This window comes from Moschus berezovskii, chromosome 8 (genome assembly GCF_049115385.1).
Source record: "Moschus berezovskii isolate FMDL1 chromosome 8, NW_MosBer_1.0, whole genome shotgun sequence".
NCBI lineage: Eukaryota > Metazoa > Chordata > Mammalia > Artiodactyla > Moschidae > Moschus > Moschus berezovskii.
Genome location: NC_142467.1, coordinates 8,747,664 through 8,762,090, shown reverse-complemented (window position 1 = coordinate 8,762,090; position 14,427 = coordinate 8,747,664). Strand labels below are relative to the sequence as shown.

Genomic DNA, 14,427 nt, shown 5'->3' with positions numbered 1-14,427 from the left:
GGCACAGAGTCACCGTTGCCACCATGAGGTGGTTGCCCTGCTTGATTATTGTAACAAAGGGTACCTGAGGAAAGTTACCGGACACCTAGTTCACAGTGTAACAGTTCTAAGGCCCACTTAGAGAGAACAACCAACTTGCAAATGGCCTCAGATATAAGCAAAAGGGCCATATTCAGGCAAAGCTCAGTCGTGTTGTCTGTTTCTACATCTGTTTGTATCATCACAATGCATAGTCTCCTTTAGAAAGGTAGTCTGTGGGGATTCTTTAAGCCTGAACAATAAAAGGCATGTGAGGATATTATCCAAACAGGATCAAATGATTGTGCTCAACACTCGAATCTGAATGGTACCTCTGGTTCCCCAAAACAAAAATTACTGGTTCTATGTGAATAGTTTTCATGTGCAATTGTATACAGGTGGTTTTGTCTGTCCCATATTAATTTACATAAGGAGTCAATTTTATTAACTACTTGTTCCGTAGAATTCACTGCGTCTCTGTCTCACAAATGACTAAATTAAAATAAAGAACGTTTTGTTTTTAAATGTTGTAAGCAAAGTGTTACTGATCTGTATTGTCTACGTGAGACCTCTTGGCTTAAGATGGGTAATAATAGAATATAATGGGAGTTGTTTAGTAATAAGTGTTTTCCTTCTTTTTTCATTTCTACCACACGACCCTCTTTTGTCAGGAAAATGTGCTTTTCTTGGAGAGTTTCCAACAGCAGCAGTAAAGAGTCATCAGCAGTATCATATCCCTCCTGATTCAGATTTGGCTGATGTGCCATAAAAGATAGCAAGGGGAGACATGGCTATGTACATTCACGTTATTTCTCCCTTTTTGTGCATCTGAGCCTTGTGTGAGCAGTCTGAATCCACAGTATTTTACAGACAGTCCCCTGGCACCAAGCACAGAGACAGCGTTTTTCCCACGGAGAGAAAAAGAAGACTCATGATGATGATGTATGGAAAACTGTGAACGGTTGCACTGGCAGTTTAGGTTGAGTTATAGAAGCATCCTTTCTAGGACAGTGTGTTCAAATGAAAAAAACTATTATAATGGGCAGTTAGGTGCCGTATTTGTGTCTCCAGAATGTTAGAATGTGTTGGAGAGAAACATTGATCTGAATTACGTGTCGGTTTTCAAATTGCTTTACCTTACAGAAACAGAATGATGACAAAATTAAATAGTTGCGGCTGTAGTTCACTGCAGTTCGTCAACAAGCTCTCATGAAATGTTTGCAGGTCCTCTTGAAAATTTAGAGACTTGGGCTAAAACTTCTTAAATTTTATCTCTGTGATTTCTTTCCTTATCCCATGAATCAAATGAGCGACGACATTGTGTCTGAGAACTGACGTTGCCTTTTCAAACATCAGAGAGGCTGGAAAAACAACCTTTTGATAGCTATCTTTCTGTAGTGGAAAGAGAAGTGCTTTAGTGAACTGGGGTCAAATTCTATTTCGGAAGTTTCTTAAGAATTATTGCTTTTTAATTGCAAATGACCTTGAACTTCAGTTTTCTCATCCTTATTTATTTACTTGTTGGTCATGCTGCATGTCTCGTGGGATCTTAGTTTCCCTACTATAGATCAAACCCAGTCCCTTGGCAGTGAAAGTAGAGTCCTAACCACTGGACCACCACGGAATTCCCTCCATCTTTACAGTAATGTCTATAATACCTGGTGATGTTATCATGATAACTAATTATGATGGAAGGTTCTATTAATACAGTGAAGTTAGAAGGCCCAATAAATGTTCTACCTTTTACAAGGTATCATATGCTAAGTACTGATCATATGTTTAAATCAGTTGAATTGTTTGCAATGTTGAATGATTAAGATTGTGGGGTCATATTTACCTAATCAGAATACTGTTAAATATCGTTCTTGGTGTTCATCCTGAAAAATATCACAATTGGTTACTTGTATCATTGATATAATAATTTTATTACTTTGAGAGATGTATGAATCCAGTTTTTTTTGTTTGTTTTTTTTTACTATTGTTGCCTCACAGGGTTTGCTTTAAAAAAAAAACAAGTTTCTCATCAGAGAGTTGGTTGTAGTGAACTATGTGATTACACGTCACTGTGGTCTTAAATTCTGAAACTGACCACTCACTGCTTCAGTTCAGTCCAGTCATGTCCGACTCTTTGCCACCCCATGAGTCACAGCACGCCAGGCCTCCCTGTCCATCACCAACTCCTGGAGTTCACTCAGACTCATGTCCATCGAGTCGGTGATGCCATCCAGCCATCTCATTCTCTGTCGTCCCCTTCTCCTCCCGCCCCCAATCCCTCCCAGCATCAGAGTCTTTTCCAGTGAGTCAGCTCGTCGCATGAGGTGGCCAAAGACTTAGTCTCATAGAAAAATGGAGATACGAAGGTTGAAAGACTCCCAAGAATCACAGTTTAACGGGGTTAAAACTTCATGGCAAGCAAGTGACAAGAAAGATGCACAGTGATTTCTAATCATCTTGAAGGCATACATTTGAAGATTTTTAATCCTAATTCTGACCCTAACTACTTGGCTTTAGGTGGATCGATAACCTTTCTGTGAAAGTCTTCATTTCTATAAAAAAGATGCAGTGCCTGTTAGACTTCCTCACAGCATAATTGTGAGAAGAAAATAAAGTAACACAGAAATGTGCTTACTTTTTTACTCAGCCGCCCTAAGGGAGACAGACCTTGAAGATCTGGCTTCTCCCATTGAACCATGTAAGTGACCCTTAGAAACATTTCTTCAAAGAACTTGAGCTTTCAGCTTAATTCTAGAAACCCAACTGTGGCACCAGAATACTTCAGAACAAAATCACTGATACTTTTTATAGTTGCAGAGAAAAGAATAATTACTTTTCTGTTATTCTTTGTTCTATTGAGCTGTGATCTTCAGAGCTTTCAGCTGAAGGCTAATTATTGATCTGATACACATTGTAATTTTTAATGTGCTAATTTTTTAGAAAAGAAGAATTTTACCTTTTTTCTAACAGAATTATTATTTGTCTTGAAAATGGAGCATATGATGGTGCATAGTAGACCATTGACGCAGTGTCTAATACACTCTTCAAAAATAATTTTGTAGGATACTGTTTATTCTGTGGAGGACCTTTGTCATCTTTTCTCTCTTTTCTTAAAAAAAAAACCTGGCTTTAACACAATAGAAAAGAAACATTTGAAATCTGAACATATTCTTATTATTAGGGAAGTTACCAGTCCATTCTAAAGGAGATCAATCCTGGGTGTTCATTGGAAGGACTGATGTTAAAGCTGAAACTCCAGTACTTTGGCCACCTCATGTGACGAGTTGACTCACTGGAAAAGAGTCTGATGCTAGGAGGGATTGGGGGCAGGAGGAGCCGGGGACAACAGAGAATGAGATGGCTGGATGGCATCACCAAACAATTTGTAATTTTTAATAATACTTACATTTATAGTGGCATGTCACAAACTTCAGCAACTTTTCAGTTGTAGAATCAGCACTATATAGTGTGTTAATGACTGAAACTGTAATTGTCTCCAGGCTGTGCCCTAGTCTGTCAAGTTCTGCTAGGGAGAATTGTTAAATTGTTTCCCTTAATAAACATTTTTCTCATTTGTAAAAAAAAAAAAAAACTCATGTCCATCGATGGCATCACCGACTCGATGGACATGAATTTGAGTTAACTCCAGGAGTTGGTGATGGACAGGGAGGCCTGGCGTGCTGTGATTCATGGGGTTGCAAAGAGTTGGACTGAACTGAACTGAAGCAAGAAATAAAAATCTATATAAGAAAGACATTCTCGAGCTATTCAGTCATTTAGAATTATGCAGCTGATGATAAGGATGATAAGAGCAAAAATTAAATGTGGTTTTCATCCATTCTGAGTATAAATAGTAGTTCTGTTTATTCTGTATCAGTCCATCCTAAAGGAAATCAGTCCTGAATATTCATTGGAAGGACTGGTGCTGAAGCTGAAACTCCAATACTTTGGCCAGCTGATGCGAAGAGCTGACTCATTGGGAAAGACCCTGATCCTGAGAAAGACTGAAGGTGGGAGGAGAAGGGGACGACAGAGGATGAGATGGTTGGATGGCATCACTGACTCAATGGACATGAGTTTGAGTAAACTCCGGGAATTGGTGATGGACAGGGAGGCCTGGCATGCTGTGGTCCATGGGGTCGCAAAGAGTCGGACTCCGCTGAGCGAATGAACTGAACTGAACTGACTGAACCATTATTAGTTACATCTAATTAGTTAGTTTTTTAGTTTTTTGTTTTTAATCGAAAGAACCGGCTTGCTGAATTTGACATGCGTATCTACACCCATAACTTGTCTATTCCAAAAACAACTTGAGGGTGGCTTATGATAAAATCAAAGGTAAAATAAAACCCCCAAATTAGAAGTACAAATTTAAAAGAACTTCTCTTTGGTTTGCTTTTCATTGCAGCCTTTGGTTCCTTTCTTGTTGTAAGTGTTTACTTAGCAACTTTAAATTTACTTTTGATTGGTATTCGCTTCTAAGTCATTGATTGTTCATATAGCTTTGAGTGACCTGTGGTTCCTAAGGCACTCTGCTTGTGTTCAGATCCCAGCTTCTTCACTCGTTAATGCACATGGTCACTGGTTAAAGTGGGAAGGATAGTTTTTTTTTCCCAGTAAAAAACTATTGCAAATAAGGAAGGAGGTCCAGCGTGAGTTGAGTTCAACTTCGCTGAAATGCAAAGCAGGAGGCCTTGTTTTAAAGGCTGGGCTGCACTAAGGGAAAGGCACTGAGGGGGGTGAGGTGGTTAGTCCAGGTGACGAGGCCATCTGGATTTGTTGATTGGCACTTCTCCAGAGGAAAAGCAAACTGGTCCTATCTTTATGACAGGAGGCAGTGATGTAAATTAGAGCAAGGCAACCACTGGCCAAGAACTAGGGCAGAATTATCTCCTTGATGTGAGAAGCCAGTTCTGGGTGGAAGATATACAACGCACAGAGGCAGAGGAAGGATTTACAGTCGCAAGCCTTCTAAAGTAACTGCGCTAAGAGGGCTTCAGGAGCCGATCTGCGTACTGCTAGGTTTTGGCTAGAGTGATTGGTAGTTACCTAAACATTGGTCTGCCTCATCTGTGAAATGAGGATAATAGTAGTACTTGTATCGTGGGAATGTTTTAAGGATCGAAGGAGTTATACGATACATGTAAAGTGCTTCGAGTAGTGCTTGCTCATAAAGCTCTCAACAGATGCTAGTTACTCCTCCTACTATCTTTAAAGGAGTATCTCTGTGTCGTATTAGGGCTTCCCAGGTGGCACTAGGGGTAAACAATCTACCTGCCAACGCAGCGGACCTGGGTTTGATCCCTGGGTTGGGAAGATCCCGTGGAGGAAGAAATTGCAACCCACTTCAGTATTCCTGCCTGGAAAAATCCCATGGACAGAGGAGCTCTGGTGGGCTACAGTCCATGGGGACGCACAGAGTCAGAAACAGCTGAGCACGCGCACACCTATCATTTTGGATTGTTTTTGTTATTAAATGGTATAATACATATAAAACGTTGAGAACCGTGCCTGGCACATAGTAAGAATTCAGTCACTGTTGGCTGGAAATAGCAGCAGCGGCAGCTATGTGTATGTGTTAGTTGCTCAGTCTTGCCCTCCTCTTTGCAGTTCCGTGGACTGTAGTCCCCAGGCTCCTCTGTCCATGGGATTCTCCAGGCAAGAATCCTGGAGTGGCTTGCCATTCCCTTCTCCAGGGCATCTTCCCAACCCAGGGATCAAACCCAGGTTTCCCACATTGTGGGCAGATTCATTACCGTCTGAGCCACCAGGAAAGTCCACAACAGCAACGATAGCAGCCACTAATATCTTTCAGTCCTGAAATACTCATAGCTCAGGATGATCAAATAGAAGGGAATCTTGAATTTATTACTATTTCTGTTAGAACAGAATAGGTCTGTTTTGTAACATTAGTAATTCAAAGATAGGAAAATATTCATGAGTCATGTTGTATGTGACTGTAAGATCTTTAAGCATTATTAATATTTGCTAGTATATTTCTTAGGTTCTGGATATAGAAGCTACATCTCCCAACCTGTTTCCTTCTAACCAAAATAAAAGTGAACCTAATTATAAAGTCTGTTAAGAAATGAAGCAGTTTGTTCAACTAGAAGAAATAGTGTATACAAAAGTAATGATAAAGACTGAATCATATTTCTGTAATTTTTATAATTTTAAGATATTTCTTTGATGTGTATTTGAATCTCCTTGCAACACAGAAGTGAAAAAAGAGGTTCAAATTTCACAGTTGTGGCACTGACCAGTAGGTTGAAAGAAACTCAGATGATCTCTGTCCAGTGTTTGTGGAGTCTCTTGATTCTACCACTGTGCAGTAATAATCCATAAAGTATGAGTTATTAAATGGATTCAGTCTCTATTTGTATTGGGTATGTTACCAATCACAGCACAAGCCTCACTGCCCATGGATTTTCATTAAGAAAGTGAATGCATAGATCAGCAGATCCCCGTTATCCTTAATCTGCAGTTTTTCTCAGTGAAATCTTGTTGTCAGTATATTTAATACTGGAAAATAACAACTTAGATAATAATAACTGGAAAAGAAAGAATAACTTGAATTAATGTTGATTTCTTCAATGCTCTACATAAAAATTTTAAAGGGAGAACAACCAAATATATGTATTAAAACCACCCTTTATTCACTGTCTTTGAAATTAATATTTAAATTCTGTTAAATTAATAATTCAATAAAGTAATTCTGGAAATTTAATATTATGCATATAGCTGCTGCTGCTGCTAAGTCACTTCAGTCGTGTCCGACTCTGTGCAACCCCATAGACGGCAGCCAACCAGGCTCCGCCGTCCCTGGGATTCTCCAGGCATATAGCAAAGATGGTCAAAACTAACTCCTACATTTTAAAATCAAATGCATTGAAATATTTTACTGTTTCTGTCAAAGTGTTTAAAATGTTACGTTTTAACTGTGACAGTACTAGAAATATTACTCATAAATTTATTTTAATAAATAGGATTTAGCATCATTTTACAAATAGGATTATATATGGGATTTTATACATAGCATTTAGAAGAGAGTCATAGAAAAATGTTAAGAGTACCTATGTTCTAGAGTTAGCCCTTGCATTCACCTGGCACCCAGCATTTGACAGATAACCTCACCTTGCTGGACCAGTAGTCCTTTTTCAGCCATAGAGCCCATGCTTTTACAAGTTATTTCTTCTTCATTAGCAGCAGTTTAATTTGAATTTTGTGTCTTTCTTTCTTTCACAGTCTGATACATACTTCTGCATGTCAGTGCGTTTGCCAATGGATGAGGAAGCCTTCGTGAGTAAGTATTAATTGGATGTTGCAGAGGGGTGGGCCATGGAAGGAAAGGCAGCTGTCTGAGATCAGTGAAAGGTTCTCTTTGATGGTTATGAGCGCGTTAATCTTCTGTCGGTTTCTGAAACGCGTTGATAACGCCTAACACAGAAACACCACTAGTGAGCCACTGAGAGACAAGCTTACAAACTCTATCTGGAGAGACTCATGAGGAACGGTAGTTAAGGGGCTGCGTGCAGATGCCAGTGGTCACGAGTACCGTGTGGCCCGTTCGTAGAGGGTGGGCCTTCTGTCTGTGGCTGGATCTTCATTCCGCTCCACTCAGTGGACCCTCTGTTTACCTGCTGGTTCTTGCTATAAATCGGCTGCACTTAGAATCAGCATTGGGGGATCTGAGAGTTTCCCTGTCTGACAGGTGGATGGGCAGGAAGGGGTGGAAGAAGTAGACAATAAGAGGGAGGGAGAGGGAGAGGACGGACTCTGCCGTCTGTAGAGCCAGAGGACACTTAAACGACAGCTCCTTCCCCAGCTGATCCTCTCAGTCAGACGGGAAATGTGACAGAGCACCATCTGTTTTCGTCTGGGTAGTTTTAATTTAAACATCCTTTATGACAGACTTCCAACTGTTTGGGGAAGATGTGTGATTGGCAGATTATTCATGGATTTGCCCCCCTTCCCTTACTTTTCTGATTTGAGAAGTTGATTTTGAAGAGAAAGTGCTGGTAACGAGAGTTTGTACTTTGGTGTCTTGAAACTAACCTTCAAGTGGGCTGCCTGAAATGGCGATTATGTGAATCACAAACTGTGTATTGTAGCCTTGGGGCCATCAGAGGATGAACTTTCATGAGGTGCTCTTCACAGAAAAATATATTACAGGTCTTCAAAGCCAGAACAATGTGCATCTGTTTTTTTTTTTTTTCACACATTTTGATGGCAGTCACAACAGAAAATACAGCCTGTATCAACATTCTCTAAACAAAACTTGCTCCATAGTTAATTCCTAGAAATAAGTCAGACCTTGGAAAGCTGAGCATTGCCTGACTGACATTCCTTTGTGTAATCGTTGAATATTATTAGGAAGAAAGTTAGAAAGTTGGTGCTTCTAGATCCTGAACTTTAAAAGGGACAAAACTAATTTTTAAGTTTCTAATTGTCATGCTTTGAGTAACACTAAATGTGGTTTAGGATATAAATTCATAATTAAAGTACTAACAGTAAAGCTTTCCTCAATCATATCCACATATTTGACAGCCTAGGAGAAAATAATGTTTGCTAAAAAGAAACTGTACCTGAGGTTTTTCTTTACTAATTTTGTATTTTCTTTGTCCGAGTTTGGGGTAGACTTGATTGCTCCTGTTTTTGAAGAGAAGGCCACTCTACACACCTGTGTAAATATGGTAGTTGTGTTTTAGAGCAGTATTACGGGTCTCACATTAATAGGATCCTGGTTTGTTTCTGGAGGTAGTGGTAAATGATGTCAGAGCTGGTGACTCGAAGGCCTATAAATATATATCCTGGAATGTGTTATTGCGCTGCTAATAGAAATGTGTTTACTTTCACGTAACTTAAAGTTGAAAGTACAAGTCAGTATATTCAGTCAAGAAAAATATTCACAGGAAACACATAAAGGGCTATGTTAGAACCAGGGTATTAAATGTTTGTCTATTTTTCTTAGGCAACTTGAAGGATCTTATAAGAATTACAACTACCAGGTTGGCCAAAAAGTTCTTTTGGGTTTTTTCATCAGGTGTTAACGAAAAACCCAAATGAACTTTTTGGCCAATGCAATATCTTCAGTATTTCTTCTTTATTGCTGGGAGGACTGCATGAAGACTAATCATTTTGTCATCTGTTCAAAACATGATTATCTTAAGTGTTAATCCTTTAATTTACCACCCCCAGGAGATTTTTGGTTGCCATTGTTTATATAATTCAGCAACCACAGAAGTTAAGGTGTGGGCCAAATAGAACTGGAAAACTGAAAACCAAAGAGAAGTACCAAATAATTATTTATATATTTGCATGTGTAATCTCATTAATTCTTAGAACGACACTGTCAGTTGTCCTGTTTTTATAGAGAAACAGAGATAGAAACATCTGTGTCTGTGGTTTAATCAGGTCCTAGGACAATATTGGTCCCATTAAATGAATACTTGTTCCTCGAGTCAACCCACTACCAGCCATCGTTTACTGAGGACTTGCCAGACACTAAGATACTGAAAACTAAGCATATTTAAGCTATTTTACAGAAGCAAAAGGTCAGAGAGGTTAAGGAACATGCCCAAGCTTTTTACTGTGTGTTTGCTGCTTACCTGTGTGCAATTCAAATCATAACAGATGTAGGTATGGGGATGACTCGGAGAATAAGGGGGCGAAGCTATCAAATGGATAGAAGGAGCTGAAATAGAGCAGAAGCACATCACTGTCTTCCTCATACGAGAAACAAGTATTCCGTAATTCCTTACTGGAACACTCTGGGCAGTTCTGCAAAAAAAGTAAACTGCAAACTGTCTTAAAAAATAAAACCCAATACACATGAAGATGTAAACATTTGCAGAAGGAAAAGGGCTTGGATGTACAGATTATATGTTGGAAGGGTAATTATACACAATGTATCCTAATTCCCAAAGTGAAAGGTAATACTTGTGGGGTAACCAAGGCTTTTCCATGAATGAAACTTTGTTCTTTTTGTGGGTTGTCTGAAATTCTGGGTCTCAGGGCACCTTATCATAAGATTAAATGTGATTAAAAATGAAGATTTGTAAAGACCTATAAAACTTTGTTCATTTAAGATATTTTTTAACAAATATTTTATATTTATATAATATATTTTTATTTTATTATATTTATATGTTACATATTTAAAATATTTTAATATGAAATAATATTTTTGTATTAAGATTTTTATTTTATATTTATATATATATATATATATTTTATGTTTTGTTTTCATTGTGCTGTGAGAGTTTTTGAATGCTGCAGGGCAGGAATAGAGACACAGCCATAGACAATGGACTTGTGGACACAGAAGGGGAAGCAGAGGGTGGGACTAATTGAGAGAGCAGCCTTGACATATACACACGACCATGTGTAAACAGACAACCAGTGGGGAGCTGCTGTATGACACAGGGAGCCCAACCCCGTGCTCTGTGATGACCTGGGGGTGGGATGGGGGAGGTGTGTGTGAGGGGCCTCAAGAGGGAGGGTTTATGTGTATACATGTAGCTGATTCATGTTGTACAGCAGAAACTAGCACCTAATTATAAAGCAAGTATAGTCCAATTAAAAAGTAAATTAAAAATATATATGTATAAAAGCCAGCAGGTATGGTAAGGACTCAGCAACTGCTTGCCTATTTAGGATGCTAAAAAAGTGTTTTGTTTGCCCATTTTCTAAGGCAATATATTGAATAGTACACAGTGTACCTTTTTGTCTTAAACTGTACTTGTTTGAATATAAGGGAATAATTTTTTTTTTTTTTAAGAAAAACCACTTGTTCATAAATCAGCAAAATTTTTTAAATCCTATTATGTGCCAGTTATTGGGCTAGCCCTGGGGATGTGGTATGTTACAAATTCAAGGAAATCACAGCCTGGCAGGATTCTAGGAGACAAGAATACAATTATTACAACATAGGAAAAGGGCTTTCTCCCTTGCTTTTTAAATTTCTGAAGAAATTCAGAAAAGGCAGACTATTTATGAGGACTAAAACAAACTCTTTTGATAGTGGTAAAACCCAAAATTGCATTTGAGTGATTTTTAATTTTGGCTTTATGCTTGTGTAACTAATTATGTAACATGTAAATAAACATATTAATTTTGAGAGGATACCATCACAGTTGTCATGGAATTTTATGTGCATATGCCTGTAATATATACATACAAGCCTACCCAACATGCTTGATGTGTTTATATGTTGGCATTGAATTACTAAATATGAATAAAAGTAGGTGTTTGAGAAAATACTCTAATGAAGATAAGTATAATTTTTATATTTTTAAGAAAATCATAGCTTCCCCTAGAACATTGCTTTTGTTTTTGTTTTTTTTTTAATAAAGAGCCACAGAATTGGAATGGGTGAGGGCATGAAAAAAATCTACATTTGACCACTGAACTGTGATGCTGTCTGAAAGGTGTTTTATAGACACTCAGAAGAATTGGCTCTGACAGCAGCCCACTCAGCCAAGAAATTTGACTGTCATCTTCATCCACTTGCTTTCCCTCACATGGATGACCAGTAAATAAATGTGTCTTTTCCTTAGTGAATGATGGCAGGTCCCTATCTATCAAATTGCACTATACAAATGAGATAGAAGAGACATCGAATTTAGAAATAGTCAAAAATTCATCTAATGATGCAGTGCTTTTCGTTTTCTTGGGATTTTCTGTTGAATGTAGAACACGGCAGAATTGTACACTTAGATTCAAATATTTCCAAATGTGAGCTTTCTTAAACAAAGCACATGTTAAGGTGATATTGGGGTACTTCAAAAACTTCAGGCACGGTGTAATTTTGATGGTGTTTATGGGTCAGCTACATAGTATGACTGTAAAGCCCAAGGTCTGGCAGGGTACAGTGCTCATTTATCCATATTTTATGGCCTTGACAGCAATAAATATTGACTAGAAGGGTGTGTGTGTGTGAGTGTCCATCCCCATGCAATTACTGTGTCACCTTCCTGCTTCCAGTTAGTTGACTACACACGCCCTCCCTTCTCTCTTCACCTAGGGTTTTCTCCAACATGAGTAATTTAGCCTCTGTCTTCCACATGTCCATCGGGTACCTTCCCGCAGGCACCCTCAGAGGCTATTCTAGTTTCTTAGTGAAAGCTGCTTGGGGAGAGCTGAAATAGCACAAATAAATGCAGTGTACTGGAGGTCTGTGATGACTGGATAAAATCTCATTCGCCTGCTCATCATGAACGAGAAACTGTTGCTATATACTCTGTCTCAGCATATTTCTTGAATGTCTTCTATCATTTGGTCACCCAAACACCCGCACTTCCAACATGACAACCCCCAAACATCCAGAGTTTTGTCAGGTTATAAAAAAAAATTAGGAGTAGGAACCATTTCATTATATTTTATGAAACTGAGAGTTAGAAATGTCTTCAGTTTGATGCATCTGGAGGTCTCCAAGAAGTAACTGACAGGTTGACAAAGCTGCTTTAATGCCGTAGTGTCAAAATGCCACCCCTCCTCACTCCCCGGAAAATGGTCAATTCTTAAAGCCCAGGGTTGAATCAGGTTTGCTGTGTAAAACATCCTTCAGTGTCTGCGGCTTCTTGGCATTTTGACAGTCATTCGGAAGTAGCCATTTCAGCTATTGCAATGGGCACAATTCCAGTGGCCAACTCTAAAAAGACCAATGTGAACTATTTCCGTCAGAAAAACAAAAAATCTCATGAGAGAGATGGCAAGGTTTGATCTGGATCTGGGAAGATGATCTGTTTGGATCTGCAGAGGGAGGAGAATGTTCTAGCTGCCAGCATATGAGCACTAAATTTTCGGAGCATATTGGGCTCAAACGTGAGCCTCACCTCTTGCAGGCTGCGTGGCCATGGGCGGTCACTCAGCCTCTTTTCCTCCAGCCTCATCTGTTATGGGAGGAAGGACCAGACTCACAGGGCCGTTGTGAATGGTAAGTGAGCCATGCACAAGGTAGAAAGTGAAAGTGTAGTCGCTCAGTTGTGTCCTACTCTTTGCTACTCCATGGATGTGAGAGTTGGACTATAAAGAAAGCTGAGCACCGAAGAATTGATGCTTTTGAACTGTGGTGTTGGAGAAGACTCTTCAGAGTCCCTTGGACTGCAAGGAGATCCAACCAGTCCATCGTAAAGGAAATCAGTCCTGAATATTCATTGGAAGGACTGATGCTGAACCTGAAACTCCAATACCTTGGCCACCTGATGAGAAGAACTGACTCATTGGAAAAGACCATGATGCTGGGAAAGATTGAAGGTGGGAGGAGAAGGGGATGACAGAGGATGAGATGGCTGGATGGCATCACCGACTCAATGGACATGAGTTTGAATGAACTCCAGGAGTTGATGATGGTCAGGGAGTCCTGGCCTGCTGTGGTCCATGGGGTCGAAAAGAGTAGGGCACGACTGAGCAACTGAACTGAACTGGACTGTTGCCCACCAGGCTCCTCTGTCCATAGGATTTCCCAGGTAAGAACACTGGAGTGGGTTGCCATTCTCATCTCTGGGGGATCTTCCCGACCCAGTGATCAAACCCAGGTTTCCTGCATTGCAAGGAGATTCTTGACTATCTAAGCCACCAGTGAAGCCCGCAGGGTAAGCTTTCAGTCAGGGTTAGTGGGTGTGGTTACTAGGTAAGAAGTGCAGCCAGTGAGAGCTCAGACTGGATGCTGGAGGTTGTCTTGTTGGAATCATGGCGGGGTGTCGGAGACTGCTGGAGGATTCTGGAAAGGCAGTAAGGGGACTGTGGGTTTACTTTTCTGGGAAATTAATAGGGGGATGTTATAGAGATGACATTACAAAAACAGGGCTTAATGAAGCTTATGCTGTTTTATCTTGCATAGCCTGACTGATAAAGTCTATTTATTGATTGTTTAGTTGGTTCTGGCATATACCAGAAAGTTTCCTTTTAAAAGGTATATCATCTAGAAGTTTAATTCTTTTTTGTGCTGAAATTCCTTTATTCGGCAGTAAGGATTGTTTCACTTGAAATTTGCACTCGATTTATAGGCTCTCTCAGGTGTCTTATTTCTTGGTTAATTTGGCAACAGTCGCTTAAAGTCCTCATAAAACACGTTAAGGTTTCTTTCTGAACTGTACATCATGGTCCAAGCTAGCGAGAGCTAACGACAACTTTTCTATTAAACTTTCTGATTAAAAATGTTCAAGCAGAGGTCTTTATTTTAGTGTAGAATTGCTTTATAGTTTGCGGGAAGCTGGCAGGCGATAATATAATATGCCATTGCTGTGGGTTTTCATCAGCCTGCCAAATGGACTCCGCTGCTGTGAGCTTTACAATTGTCTGAACCTTTCTCTCACAACTGCAAGATTATGAACATTAAAGCTGATCATATCCTATACTTAAATTACCATTTTTGCATTATCTTCAGTTCCTATGAATGGTCTTGAAGTATAA

At 39.4% G+C, this 14,427-nt stretch overlaps 1 protein-coding gene across 11 annotated transcripts in view; it reads left to right on the top strand.

The window, feature by feature from the left end:
- Positions 1–14,427, top strand: part of PAM (peptidylglycine alpha-amidating monooxygenase) — a 174,931-nt gene that overhangs the window by 30,614 nt on the left and 129,890 nt on the right. For all 11 annotated transcript variants that reach the window (XM_055429805.2, XM_055429804.2, XM_055429803.2 and 8 more), the window contains exon 3: positions 7,258–7,315. In XM_055429805.2, coding sequence (XP_055285780.2) covers positions 7,258–7,315 — 58 coding nt within the window. The remainder of the gene's footprint in view (positions 1–7,257; positions 7,316–14,427) is intronic.